We start from the raw sequence: 14,511 nt of genomic DNA on the forward strand, positions 1-14,511 counted from the left end.
TATGGGCTTGCTTCGCAAGACAAAAACGTCTTGCAAGTTTGTTTCTTTTTCTTAACACCATTAATACAGTTGCAACTTGACTTTGAGGGGCAACTCATAGAACGCAGTGTACATAGTAGCCTTTTTTGAGGTTTTTAAAGACTTTGGTGATTTTTGAAGCTTTTCCAAAACTTCTTTTGCAGCCATTTGGTAAGTTAAGCTTTTAAAACTTTTTGGGGGGGTTTTGGATTTGGGGTTGGGGTGTTTGGAATTCAAGGACTTGGTGTTGGGGAGGGGTTTGCAAGAATCTGGAAGCTTGTGTGTTTTTTTCTGCATTTTTATGATTTTCTGTGACCATTGGGCCACTCTGCTGTTTTTTAAAAAAAATTCTGGGTTTGAATTTTGAAATGCTCTTTACAGTATGTGTGACTTTAAAGAGCACTTAATAAACTCTTGTTGTACCAAATTTGGCTTTGTTTGGACTTTTTTTTACCATAGGAACGCATTAATTTATTTTCAATGCATTCCTATGGGATTTCGTGCTTCGCAAGATGAAAAATTTGCTAGACGAAAAAATTCACGGAACGAATTAATTTCGTCTTGCGAGGCACTACTGTATACTGTAAGCAGAATTCAGCTGGTAGTAAACTTTGCATGAGAAAAGTGGATAAGGAGCAGTTTAAAAAATAAATCTACAGCCCAAGGAAGTACATCTTCAGCTGTACTGGGTGGAGATTTTACTTTAAGGCATGTTTTGGTCTTGTAATATTAGTTCCATCACATGTTGTTTTGAGGCTGACCATTGCTGCAATCAGAAAAGTTGTAAACTGAGATAGATCAGCTTTCTCTTAAGAAAGAGCAACCAGGATGTGACCAGGATTGGGGTGTCGGGGGTGGGGGTGAATCTTACAAAAAGGTCCCTTCTAAACATCTGTTTTATTGTGCATTCATGATTATTTGTGCTCATGGTGGTATTGGGGCATCTATATGCAATCCTGTTCCAATATTGTTTGTGCCTACAGATGTTTCAGGGCTATTTCATTTCTAGTCAGGCATTGCCCCATAGCTTCCTGTGGAAACCCCATAACAAATCACAAAGAGTGTCCCTCTCAACAGTGATAATGTGGTAACATTGGGGAAGCACTGCAGAACAAAAGTGGAATGATGCATGGACAGTCCAGTATAAATCAATGGCTAATACACTGTTATTATTTCAGTTACGTGTTGTGAAATATACTCACAAACCAACAATTACCCACCATTCTGGAGGGAGCCACAGATCTTTCATTGGCACCCCTACCTTTGTCCTTTCTGCAGAACCCCTTCTGCAGTGCTGATGTGCTTGTGGTTTTGCTATAATGTTTTTGGAGATCGGCAAGCAAAGCAGAAGACAGAAACAGCAGGAGAGGCCCAACTGAGGAAGTGAGATGGTGCAATAGAAATGAAATAACTCAAAAAAAGTTGATGAGATCATGCGGGTAGCAAATAGGCTGTCTACAACTTTTTCTGTTTTTTGTCCTGTAAGGGTTTTTTTTTTCAAATTCATTTCTTGCCTGCCTCATCTGCAGGCCTTGTTAAGAGTCATTTGCATTTACAGTGGTACCTCGGGTTAAGTACTTAATTCGTTCCAGAGGTCTGTTCTTAACCTGAAACTGTTCTTAACCTGAGGTACCACTTTAGCTAATGGGGCCTCCTGCTGCCACCGCACAATTTCTGTTCTCATCCTGAAGCAAAGTTCTTAACCCAAGGTACTATTTCTGAGTTAGCAGAGTCTGTAACCTGAAGCGTATGTAACCTGCCACGTCTGTAACCCGAGGTACCACTGTATATAAAAACAATTCAGAAACAGGTAGTCCTTTGCGTACATCAGAGTGGAATTTTTTTTCAGCCTGAGGGCTGTATTACTTTTCAGGAAACCTTACTGGGAGCCATGTGCCAGGGCTAGGAAGGGCCAGAAGCAAAAGCAGACAGAGCCACAGATGTAAAGTTCAGTAGGCTTCTAACCACAATGGCTATTTTCTACTTTCACTGTTGGGAGCAATTGGCCTCTTAGCACCAATTGCTGGGGATCACAGGTGGGGAGAGAGATGTTGCACTATGGTCCCGCTTACGTGCTTCCCACAGGCATCAGGTTGGCCACTGTGAGAACAGGATGCTGGGCAAGATGAGTCCCCTTTGTCCTGGTTCATCTGGTCTCTTCTTATACCCCCAACACCTCTGTATACCATTTGCCTGGAATTGCAAGTGGGCTGTTAGGCTCAAGTTCTGTTTGTGGGCTTCCCACAAGCATCTGGTTGGCCACTGTGAGAAAAGGTTACTGAACTAACTAGATGGGTCATTGGCCTGATCCAGAACGCTCATCTTATGTTCTTTTTGGGACCTCTGCCTGTACGAGGCTCTGTGAACAGTGGTGCCTCGCAAGACGAAATTAATTCGTTCCGCAAGTCTTTTCGTCTTGCGAGTTTTTCGTCTTGCAAAGCACGGTTTCCCATAGGAATGCATTGAAAATCAATCAATGCGTTCCTATGGAAACCGCCTTCAGACCAGGTCCGGGGACAGTCTGTCCCCCGACCTCTTCTGAAGGCTGGGGGGGGGGACAAGGGCTTTTTTTCCCACCGCCAGCCTTCAGAAGGCTGTTCTGAAGGCTGGCGATGGGAAGAAAAGCCCTTCTCCCCACCTCCCGCCCCGCAAGCTCCGGGGACAGGAGGGCTTTGCTACCGACCGCCAACATTTTAAAAGCCCCCGGGACAGCGGAGACTTCTCCACTGTCCCGGGGCGATTTTAAAATGCTGGTGGGCGGCAGCGAAGCCTCCGCTGTCCCGGGGCGATTTTAAAATGCTGGCCTTCGCTGCCGTCCCCCAGCATTTTAAAAGCCCCCGGGACAGCGGAGACTTCTCTGCCGTTTCTCCGCTATCCCGATGGCTTTTGAAGGCAGGCGGGGGGGAGCAAAGACTTTCGCCCACCACCGGCCTTCAGAAGAGGTCCAGGACCTCTTCTGAAGGCCGGCGGGGGGCGAAAGTCTTTGCTCCTCCCCGCCTGCCGCTGTCCCGGGGCGATCCTAAAATGCTGGCGGGCGGCACCGAAGCCTTCGCTGAAGCCCGCCAGCATTTTAAGATCGCCCCGGGACAGCGGAGAAGTCTCCGCTGTCCCGGGGGCTTTTAAAATGCTGGGGGACGGCAGCGAAGGTTTCGCTGCCGCCCGCCAGCATTTTAAGATCGCCCGGGACAGCGGAGAAGTCTCCGCTGTCCCGGGAAGGCAGGCGGGGGGAGCAAAGACTTTCGCCCCCCGCTGGCCTTCAGAAGAGGTCCAGGACCTCTTCTGAAGGCCGGTGGTGGGCGAATGTCTTTGCTCCCCGCCGCCTGCCTTCAAAAGCCGTCGGGATAGCGGAGAAACGCGCTGCGCTTCTCCGCTATCCCGGGAAGGCAGGCGGAGGGGAGCAAAGACTTTTGCCCCCCGCCGGCCTTCAGAGGAGGTCCAGGACCTCTTCTGAAGGCCGGAGGTGGGCGAAAGTCTTTGCTCCCGACGGCCAGCATTTTAAAAGCGGTCTGGGATAGCGGGAAAGCGCAGCGCAATTCCCTGCTATCCCGGACCGCTTTTAAAATGCTGGCGGTGGGGAGCAAAGCCTTTCGGCCCCCGCTGGCCTTCCTGGACCTCTTCTGAAGGCCGGAGGGGAGCGAAAGGCTTTGCTCCCCACCGCCAGCATTTAAAAGAGGTCCCCGGAGATTTCCCTATGGGCATTCTTCTTGCGAAGCAAGCCCATAGGGAAATTCGTCTTGCGGAACGACTCAAAAACGAAAAACTCTTTCGTCTTGCGAGTTTTTCGTTTTGTGAGGCGTTCGTATTGCGGGGCACCACTGTATTCAGGATTTGGATGAAAAATAGAAGTAGGACTTGCAGCTTGTGAGTACAGTTCTAGGTGTAATTTAGGGCGAGACGTGGGTGGCGCTTTGGGTTACACTGCAGAGCCTAGGAGTTGCTGATCAGAAGGTTGGTGGTTCGAATCCCCACAACGGGGTGAGGTCCCGTTGCTCGGTCCCTGCTCCTGACAACCTAGCAGTTCGAAAGCACATCAAAGTGCAAGTAGATAAATAGGAACCGCTCCGGCGGGAAGGTAAACGGCTTTTCCGGGCGCTGCTCTGGTTTGCCAGAAGCGGCTTAGTCATGCTGGTCACATGACCCAGAAGCTGTACACCAGCTCCCTCGGCCAATAAAGCGATATGAGCACTGCAACCCCAGAGTCGGCCACGACTGGACCTAATGGTCAGGGGTCCCTTTACCTCTACCTTTAAGGAAAAGTGGAGGAGGCTACTGGAAGTCTCATGTAAATTTAGGACAGAGGAACAGGCTATTATAATATCTGAAGAGCCCACCTGGAACAGAGGCAGGTCTCTGCTTCCATGCAGATTTCTTAAAGGTTGTTCCCAGTCCAAGCATTGCATGCCAGCATTCTCTGTGACATCAGAATAAACCATGTGTTTCAACCTTAAGAATAGCCCTCCTGCATCAGGGTAAAGGGCTCAACTATTTCAGAATTCTGCTTCCCACAGTGGGCCAGTCAGATATTTTCAAGGCATGAAGGCAACAGCCCTCACATGTCCTTACCTATTTAGCAACTGATGTCTTCATGATCAGAGGCTGCAGGAGCAGCTGTTGTGGCTCAGTCAGGTCTGAGCTGACTGTGGAAGATTGGGAGACATTTGCACCTGAGATGGTTGTAGAACAATGAGAGGAACCTCCCAGATAACTGGAGCTGGTAGGGCCATTCCCTGGATCCTCCTAGACACCTTCCCCTGAGCCTGAAGCTCCAGATGCCTCCCACTGCGCATCACCATGAGGGAGGCTGTAGTATGGAGGGAATGCCCATCTTCAGGCCAGAGGGTTGGCCCTCTGAAGTTCTCTCAAGGGAGTGGAGCCTGGAAGAGGGAGGCACAGGCATTAAAGGCCTTGATCTGCTCTCAAGCTTTGTGTAAGCAAGCTGCTCATTTGGAGCTGTCCATGGTCTTCCAGCCTTGGTGATTTTCCTTTCGGTTCCAGTGTCAGACCAGAACATGACAGGTGTTCGGATACCTTGCCTAGGGACATGAAGGTTCCATATGGGCACCACAGCTAGCAGCCTTTGATAAACCCATTCTTCATGAATTTGTCACATTCCCTATTGAAAGGGAAAAAGCTCAACAAGAGGAGCATTACGGAACACCACTTAGGTTTCCAGCTTTTCTATTCATTAATATCATAAGCAGAGGAGCAATCCAAGTTGCTGTTTTACTGGTGAGTTGTCCTTCCTGTGCCTACTCTGGTTTGTCCTTCAGAAAAGCTTCATGCTGAGAATCTCCATGGTCACAGTTTAGATTTAATCCATAGTGATGTGCTTGGTTCCCAAGTGCGGCAATTACCAGCTGTCTCCAGTTTCAGATGTGGCCTTGCTGTGTTTGTTGCGCTGGTTCTTTTTGCTCCTGGGTGGAGAGGTGTTTAACACAAGAGAAGGAGCAGTGTCTTGGGATGCTAGGCACATTATTTACTCAGAGGCAAGTCTCACTGAGGTGGCCAACTGGTGTTTGCCCTGCTTCTATCCAGACTCCAGGTGGGGCTCATAAGCTCAAAAGGTTGCTGCATAACAAAATGCAAGACAAAAATAAAATCCTGCATGTAGAAAACTAGGAGAAGTGGCTAGTCTCCAAACCCTGAGTCACTAGCTTGTTAAGTGCAGGGAACATGTGTGGTGTTACAGAGGAGCATCACATGAGCCCTCACATAAAGTGGGAGATTCAGACACATATTGCCCACCTCAGTGAGAACTAGGAGCTTAGTTCAATGGAGCATAGTGCCATGTACAGTCATACATCGGGTTACAGCTGTTTCAGGTTGTGTTTTTTCGGGTTGCGGACCGCCAAAACTGGAAGTTACTTCTGGGTTTTGGTGATTGCACATGCGCAGAAGCGCTAAATCACTCTTTGTGCATGTACAGAAGTGCTGAATCGCAACCCGCTCGTGCGCAGACATGCAGATGTAAATTGTGATTGCGCATCCTGCACGGAGCACGTTCACAACCCGAGCGTCCACTGTAGATGTGTGGTCTTGATCTTGCATGTTTTTTTCCAGAATTCAGATTGCCTCAGTAGAGGATTTGGGAGTCTCTGGATGGATTTTTTTCTCTCTAACTCATATATTTAACCTGTGGAGAAACAGAGTGGATGAAAGGACTTTTCTCTAGAGAGGGGTGAAGGGGGCCGTGAGCTCATGGCTTTAGGGAAAGCAAGAAGAGACAGCATGAGTGGTTACTGGTGCCTTTGGTGTGGAAGGAAACTAGCTTCTCTCTCTCTCTCTCTCTCTCTCTCTCTCTCTCTCTGTGTGTGTGTGTGTGTGTGTATAAGAAAAGGAGAGTCACACAATAGAGAAAAATCATGCAGGCTTATTGAGAGGCTCCTCTTTAAAAGCAGCCTTGGGCGACAGTGAAAGTGAAGGCCACTTAGTCTCCCAGAACAAACAGTAGTGAACAAAGGAGGCTGTTTGCTAATGGGTCTTTCTCAGCCAAGCTGGACTGCAACAAGCCCAGGAGCTGCAAGTGGAACCCAGGTAATGTGGTTGTATTTGCATAACCTCAGAGTAAGCTGCAAACCCTTATGGACTGTGCATGACCTTACCTTGATGGATTCCATTGTGGGGTGGGGGCAGAAGCCCTGTCCACCTCAAGTGGAGCATCATGCAGGAAGAAGGAAGCCCATACTTAAAACTATGGGACTCACTCCCAGATGATGTGGTGACAGCCACCAACTTGAATGACATTAGAAGAGGATTGGACAAATCCATGTTGATAACTACTAGGGACATTGGCCATACTGTTCCTCCGCAATCAGAGAGTATGCTGGGAATTGCTATTAGGGAGGAGTGCTGTTGCACTCATGTCCTGCACCCCAGAGGCATCTGGTTGGCCACTGTGAGAGCAGGATAGGAACATAAGAGGCTGCCTTGGTTCATCTAGCTCAGCATTGTCTATGCTGACTGGCAGTGCCTCTCCAGGATTTCATAGAGGGTACACTCCCACTCCTTTCTGGAGATGCCAGGGATTGAACCTGGGATGTTCTGCATTCAAAGCAGATGGTTTATCACTGAGGCATGCTCCTTCCCCAAATGGAGACTGCTAGGTGGGTCTTTGGCCTAATCCAGCTGGAGTCTTTATATATTCTGTCCACCTTGCACATAATCCTACTCCCAACAGCTGTGCACAAGAACCCCTGTTTGAAGTCTATGATCTTAGTGGATTGTGTGAATCTTTGATTGCCTGCTGTGCAATGTTGCCTGACCTGCTGCTCAGGCTGGAGCAACCTTACCTCCTCTACATCTTCAATCTTCAGGGGCCTGAGCCCCCTGCTAAGGAATATTGAGGGGGCTGATGACACCTCTGACCCCCAGAGTTGGCATGCCTGATCAGGGGTAGGAAACCTCAAGGCCAGGAGACAAATGTGGCCCTCCAGGCCTCTCTGCCCCTTGGAACTCTCCACAGTCTCACCCAGTTGCACTCCTCATTGACCCTCCTCAATGCCCTCCTTTGATTGGAGCAGGGGCAGTTGCCCAATCCTCAATTTCCTTGGTCTAGAATACCAGCATCTGTTCATTTTTTGCTCTGGGATTAATAACAGCTTTGGTGAAGAACCCCTGTTTGAAGTCTATGATTGTGTGAATGCCCCCTTTGAGTTCCTCAGCTCTGTGTGAGATGAGTCCTTTATTGCCTTGCTGGCTCTGGAATCAATGCCACCTCTCCATTGGAATGAATGGAACCTTTTCAGACACTATAGTTTGGCTGGAGAGGATAGAAGACTCCCCTCCCCCCCGTGTGCAGCTGCGTCACACTTTGCCTGTGGCAAATGGCACTGCCTGATACTGGAATTTCTGTGTCTACCATCTGTATGGAAGGGGAGGCTGAAGTGTGTGTGTGTGTGTGGAAGAAGAGGAGAGTGGAATCTATTGTGCAAACTGGTATCGGCCTCAGGAGGTACCAGCCTTCCTTCAAGGGGTCTCTTCTTCACACAAATTCACCAAATTTCATTCTTACAACAAGACTGTGAGGTAGGCTATGCCAAGAGTTGGTGATTAATTCAAGCTGTCCCAGAGTGGGTATTTGAATCCAAGTCTTCCTGGCCTTAAATCCAACCCTCAGCACATTTTCATTCAATCCTTGGCTTAACTTCATTCAGGTGAGAAGGAGGGGGCTGTGGGAGAGAGGAAAAGGTGTGCCATGTCCACTCTTGGCTTTGGACATGCCCACTGTGAGCAAGCACAGCCACCAGGTAACCCTCAAGGGAATGTAGGCTGCAGCAGAAAGACAGATCCTCATCTCTACCTTGATCTAAGACTCTATCCCAGCTGCCCTGCAATGGCATTCTACCACCACTGATTTTTAAAGTTCCACAGTTTTCCCCTTTTATCTAAGTTTCTTGTTCCTGGGATAAGCCTTGGGTCTCTTGCAGGATATCCGGGGAGAAAAAGCAGCAAAAGAGTGTTACAATCAAATTGGGTTGGGAATCTTTTTCACCCTGGGGGCCTCATTCCATTCTAGGCAGCCTTCCCAGGGCCACCAGGGATGGACAGAGCCAGAGGCAAAAACAGACCAAGCAATGAATGTAGGTTTTACCTTTGTTCAGTAGGCTAGTTTCTACGCACAATCATCCTTCTCTATTGCAAGAGCAATTCTCAGAATTCAAGGACACAGCCAGGACATGCGGGGGCGACTCAAGAAGGATGCAAAGCAAGGCAACTGAAGGGGGTGGACTGGGGAGATTTCTGAGGGCCACACAGAATGGCCTGAGAGTCCATGCCAGGGGTCAGCAAACGTTTTCCGCAGGGGGCCAGTCCACTGTCCCTCAGACCTTGTGGGGGTGGACGGACTATATTTTGAAAAAAACAAAAACCCACGACTCTCCCTTCCCTTCTCCACAGCACTGGATGAGCCCCAGTGGCTGCTTGTCTGTGCCTTATGAGGGGCAGGGACTGATAGTGGCAGCAGCAGGATGCTGAGTGGCACGAAAGGGCTGGCTCCGGAGAGGGGCTGCTTTGCTTTAAATGGCACTCAGCTCCTGTGCCTTGCGAGTAGCAAGGGCTGGCAGTGGTGGTGGTGGAGGGACGTTGAGTGGCCAAAAGAGCTGGCTCTGGAGAGGGGCTGCGTAAAATGGCGCTCAGCCAACCATGGCTCAACAAAACCCAGCCCCCTTCCTCCTCTAGGCAGGGTGGGGAGAAGCCAGGAGGAGGGAGGGAGGAGGCGCTGCCATGGTGTGTGTGAGGGGGGGGCAATGGCACAGCCTGAACAATCAGAATTCCCACAGCGATCCACGTGGCGATTCCCAGACCATCTGTGGGCCGGATCCAGAAGGCAATTGGGCCAGATCTGGCCCCTGGGCCTTAGTTTGCCAACCCATACCCTTGTGCTGGAAAGTCAGGCTAGGGTTCATGACATTAAGCTCTCCAGCTAGCCAAAAACTGGAAATCTATTTAGGGACAGTTCCTGGAAAACAAACACTGTCAACCACTTTTGCTGTTTTCTCTCAGTTCTGTCTCCAGGGACAGCCTCTGTTTGCTGACTGCCATCCCTTGCAAGGAGGGGGCAGTTGGGGCATGTCTTACTGGCCAACAGAAATGTTAACCATTGAATGAAAAGGCCAAAAAAAAGGGTTCTTTGAGAAAAATATGAGCCAACTTTCCTGACTGCCATTCAAACTCTCTCTTGTCTTACCCCGCCCCCTGCAGCCTGGGGACAGGATGTGTGGAAGTGCTGAATGAAACTGCAATGTGACCTACTTTTTTCCCCAAGGCTCGTACCACCCCCTGACACCCCTCATCTCTTTGCAGAAGCAACGATGAAACGGCACAAGTGAGTCTCGCTCCCGCCTTGTCCCCCCCCCCCCGGGAGGTTATTCCACCACGCCACCCTGCATCAGTGTGCCTTATCAGTGACTGCGGGGATGTCCAATGCAGCAAGGGATGACTTTGGAGCACAGCACCTCCGCCTGCAGGAGGAGGAAGATGAGCTTGAGAGGCGTGAAGATCTGGACGGAGACCCCAGCGTGGGAAGAAGCAGGCTTGTGAGGAACCTGGATCGGCAGGGTGTCTCTTCTCCTCAGGAGATCCTGGAGGATGTTGAACGTATGGAAGAGCTTAAGAGCAACCAAGAATTTTTGGCAGAACACAACTGGGGGTCTGACTTGGGTGAACGTCAGGACTTTGAATGTGCAGGGGCAACCAGCCCTGGGAATCCTGCAGACCGACACAGTGAGTAACACAGGAGATCTGGTTGACCCTTCTCTACGAACATTGGCCGATTGAGTGAAAGTAGATTATAACCAGTAGGAGGCTGGCCTATTAGGGCAAATGGGGCACTGCCCTACCACCCTCAGTGAGTCCTCAGCCAGTCTCAACCTGCCTCCCTTCTTACTTACATCCAGTCCAGGGGGTGGTCTTGCCTGCCAACTTCCTCCTCCGTAGTCTCAAGTGATGTCCTTTGTAGAACTCAGCAGGGAGGAGGAAGAGAGGGACAAAGCTAGAATTAGTTGACTCCAACTCCCTACAGTCCACTCTATCAGCACCCATGAACACTACGCCACCTGTGTCCCAACACGGGCCCAGAGAGGCAGCTGAGTAAGGTTATCAGTGGTTTTGGAGCTACAGTGCCCTTTAACTTCCTACTGTTACTAGCAAAACCAGAATGAGAGATGCAAAATGCACATGGTTTTTGCAAATTTACATAATTTATACAGATGTCAGAAACTCAGGTGTGGCTGGCATGGAATTTGTGTGGAGTTTTAATGTTGTGAAATAGACACACTGAGGCCAAATGCCAGTTCTCACACTTCTCAGATCTTCTGGATGATGAAGCTGGGATGAGATAGTTGTTTACCACATGGCACATAATGTGGAGAAAGTCAACAGAGGTTTTTTTGTTTTCTTCCTCTTCCATAATGCTAGAACTCAGGCTCATTGGATTCAGTACAGACAAAAAGATGGGCACATAATACATTATTCAATTATGGAACTCCCTGTCACAAATGTGGTGATGGCAGTCTGGTTCAGATGGTTTTGAAATTAGGTAGAGCAGCAGGGAGGAGGGCTGCATACGTTACTCTCCCCTTTTCCATTTTATCTCCACAACAACCCTGTGAGGTAGGTTAAGCTGAGCAACAGTGAGTGGCTCAAGTTTCTGCAGAGTCAGCAAGAGGGTGTGGGGTGGGATGAATTAATTATGCCAGTGGGTGTGCTCTAGGTAGGATTAACATTGAATACAACCCTTATGTTTGATGAGGAAAGGATCTAAAGGCCTTCCTGAAATTTTGGTAAAGTCATGAGGTCTTAAATGGAATTACTCTGAGCTCCTGGAAGGGGTCTAGGACTTTTAATCTAATTTAGTATTTTAATGCCTGCCTTCTGCATTAAGCTACATGATCAAAAGTGGGATATATTTAAGCATTCTCTTCTTCCTTCCCCACAGAACATCTAGAGGACAATGGAAGCCCCAATGATCAAGGTCCGATTTCCTACTGGCATCCACAGAGAGACCAACTTTTGGGTGCCCCAGAAGATGACCAGGATCCAGGCAGCTCCCAAGATCTGGAGAAACAAGCAGGGGAGTTGGATGCTAGCAGTGAGGGAGAGACCTACCCAGAGCTCTCATATGAGGTCCAGTACGGCTCAGAGTATAGCACCAGTCCTGAGGCACTGAGAGACCCACAGGCCTTGTACAAGAGCAGCAAATCCTACAGTTTTATCTCAGAAGGTGGAGAAGAGTTTTCTGATAACTCCAACCTCAGTGCCTCTCCTTCCAGGCCTCCTCTGGAATGCACCCTCTTGAAAACAGATGCCTATGAGCTTGGCAAGACTCAGAAGTTTCCAGAGGAAACGGCACTTACTTCCCCATCAAGGAGAAGTCCTCATGGCAGCTCTTTTGGGGGTTCCATGGGCAGCAGTCATAGCCCCTCGTTTGTAGACCATGTTCCAAATTTTTCCAGCATTGAGGCTGAGACCTTACCAGAATCCTCCTTTATAGAGAACCTGGGCCACCCTAAGGAAGGTGTTGACAAGGTGGTTGCCACTGGTGGCAGAGCCAGAACAACTCAGTGTTTTCCTTTAGACACTGTTAAACCGAAGGAGAAGCTTCTGGAACCAAGCAGGGCAATGGAAACATCTCATACCCTGAGGCAAGTTGGCTACCAGCAGCTGGAAAAGGTGTGGAAGCTGAAAACAGATGTTCCTCATGGACTACCATCCAAATTCAAAAGGCAGTCCAGGTCCCTGAGCCCACAGGGGAGAGCTGCCTGGAAAAGGGCAGGAGAGTCCAGTTTGAGCAAGCCTGTCCAAGAAAGTAGTCCAGTAAACCTGGCAACAACTGAGACTTTGCAGTATGGCCGAGGGCAGCTCAACTACCCGCTTCCAGATCTGTCCAAAGTGGAGCCTCGAGTGAAGTTTCCAAAGAACGCACAAAGCTACCATCCACCCCGGGGGAAGACCCCCCCAGCGAGGACCAATGAATCTGGGAAGCCAGTGGTCTTCAAGTCTCCTGCTGAGATTGTCCGCGAGGTGCTGCTGAGCAGTGGGGAAGGGTCTGTGCAGAAATGTCAAAACCCCACCATTTCTGTCATTCCCGAAGAACTCAAATCCCCAAGACAAGCTACAGTGCTGGTGCATCAACTTCAGGTAATAGCTTCAGTGTCTATTGTGAAAGTTCTGAAGCCACACATTGACTTACTTCTTATTCAGTCAGATGGCCTGTGTCTGAGCTTGTATCCCTTAAGAATGTAAGAAGAGCTCTGGATCAGGTCAAAGGGAGCCCATCTAGTCCAACACCCTGTTCTCACAGTGGCCAGCCAGATACCCCAATGGGGAGCCCACAAGCAGGAGCTGAACAACAGTGTTCTCCCAAATTGTAATTTCCAGGAACTGGTAGGTATTCAGAGAAAGACTGCCTCTGACCGTAGATGTAGAACATAGCCATTGGGGTAATTTCAAATTGTTTGGCACCCCCCTCCATTTTCTTAGCTACTTGCTGTCCAGTCATGGAATTTGCATGGGTTGCAACCAATGTTAGAGTAGATATATTGATAGCCTTGTCCTCTATTAATTTGGCTAATCCTCCTTTAAAGCCATTCAAGTTAGTGGTCATCACTACATCTTCCAAAATCAGATTTCATAGAGTTGTATCCAACTAAGTATCACTCAGAGCCCCAAGAAGCCAGAAGAATTCTTGTTAGCTGTAAGGGGACAGGAAATCCCAGATAAAGTAAAAAAAAACACCTCTTCCTTTACGCAACAGCTACAGGAAGGGTACTATGTACTACGTACTACATACACACTAAAATGTGGAAGGAGAGGAAAATTCCGCCCAAAGACCAGTGGTTGCTTAAACTAATAGAATATGTAAAATTAGCCACGATGATGGCCAAAGTAAGAACTTCAAAGGGAAAAACAGTATTGAGCAAGTGGGAACAACTTTAAAAAGAAACTGTGTAAATATAATTTTACAAGTACGGTTAAACATATGAACACCAGTAAACATAACAAAGAGTGAAAGATAGAGAAGGGAAGGTTTGGAAAACTTTAAGAGTTGCAAAAAACCAAAATGATTGGGTTAGGGTGTCAAGGGAAGATAGGTTGAGAAGTCCAGGCAAGAAGGGCTAGGAGATGATGTATGTAACTGGGATAACTATAACTGATCGTTATTTGCACAATTTTAAAAAAATGTTTCACTCAGTCATGTACACTAATTTTAACATACCTACTCTAACACTGGATGCAACCCATGCAAATTCCATGACTGGGTAGCAAGTGGCTAAGAAAGTGGAGGGGGGTGTCAAACAATATGAACTTATTGAGTGATCCTCTATACAGAACTCATCACACCTAGACAACCAGCATGTGGGGAGAGGAATGGGTGGACACCGTTCTCCATGAAATGCTAGTTTTCTTTGCGTGGGGATCTTTTTTATTTTTATTATATGGAAGAGCATTTAGGAATGCAGGCCATCTGTCATCTGGGGTGGTACAGTATTAGACATGAGTTCACCACCTCAGGAAGAGCTAGGCCATGCCATGGGTAACTGAAAATAAAGGAGCCCTATGATCTGTAAAACTACCATCTTGCCAATCCTGTCCCAACGAAAAGGGAATGCTGCAGAAATGATGCAACATGTGCCAGTTTGCATTTCTTTGACATGATTTTTTTTCTTTTTTGTGGGGCGGACAAAGGAGTTATGAGCATTCATCAGACTGTGCTGAGAACATCGCTTCCAACTCTACAGTTCTATGATTCTTATATTCTTAATTGTTAACCAGTCAGCCTGGGCTCCTGTCATTGGGGTCGACTGGAACTCTAAAATATGAACCTAACAGATGCCAAATGCCTTTCTTCTTTTTTTAGGAGGACTACCACAAACTGCTGACAAAGTATGCTGAAGCTGAGAACACCATTGACCGGCTACGGCTGGGTGCAAAGGTAGGACATCTCCAGCTTGTTTGAGGACCTAGCACTGTCCTTCATCCAACTGTATTCTGTCA

General features: G+C 48.3%; 1 protein-coding gene across 4 annotated transcripts in view; it reads left to right on the forward strand.

Moving 5' to 3' along the window:
- Positions 1-14,511, forward strand: part of AKNA (AT-hook transcription factor) — a 67,715-nt gene that overhangs the window by 12,981 nt on the left and 40,223 nt on the right. For 2 of the 4 annotated variants that reach the window (XM_083721594.1, XM_083721597.1), the window contains exons 2-4: positions 9,718-10,239; positions 11,453-12,654; positions 14,375-14,449. In XM_083721594.1, the coding sequence (XP_083577720.1) occupies positions 9,933-10,239; positions 11,453-12,654; positions 14,375-14,449 (1,584 nt within the window). In that variant the 5' untranslated portion in view covers positions 9,718-9,932. The remainder of the gene's footprint in view (positions 1-9,717; positions 10,240-11,452; positions 12,655-14,374; positions 14,450-14,511) is intronic. The other 2 variants (XM_083721595.1, XM_083721596.1) reach the window with 2 other exon arrangements.

The sequence above is a fragment of the Podarcis gaigeae genome, assembly GCF_964106915.1.
Source record: "Podarcis gaigeae genome assembly, chromosome: Z".
NCBI lineage: Eukaryota > Metazoa > Chordata > Lepidosauria > Squamata > Lacertidae > Podarcis > Podarcis gaigeae.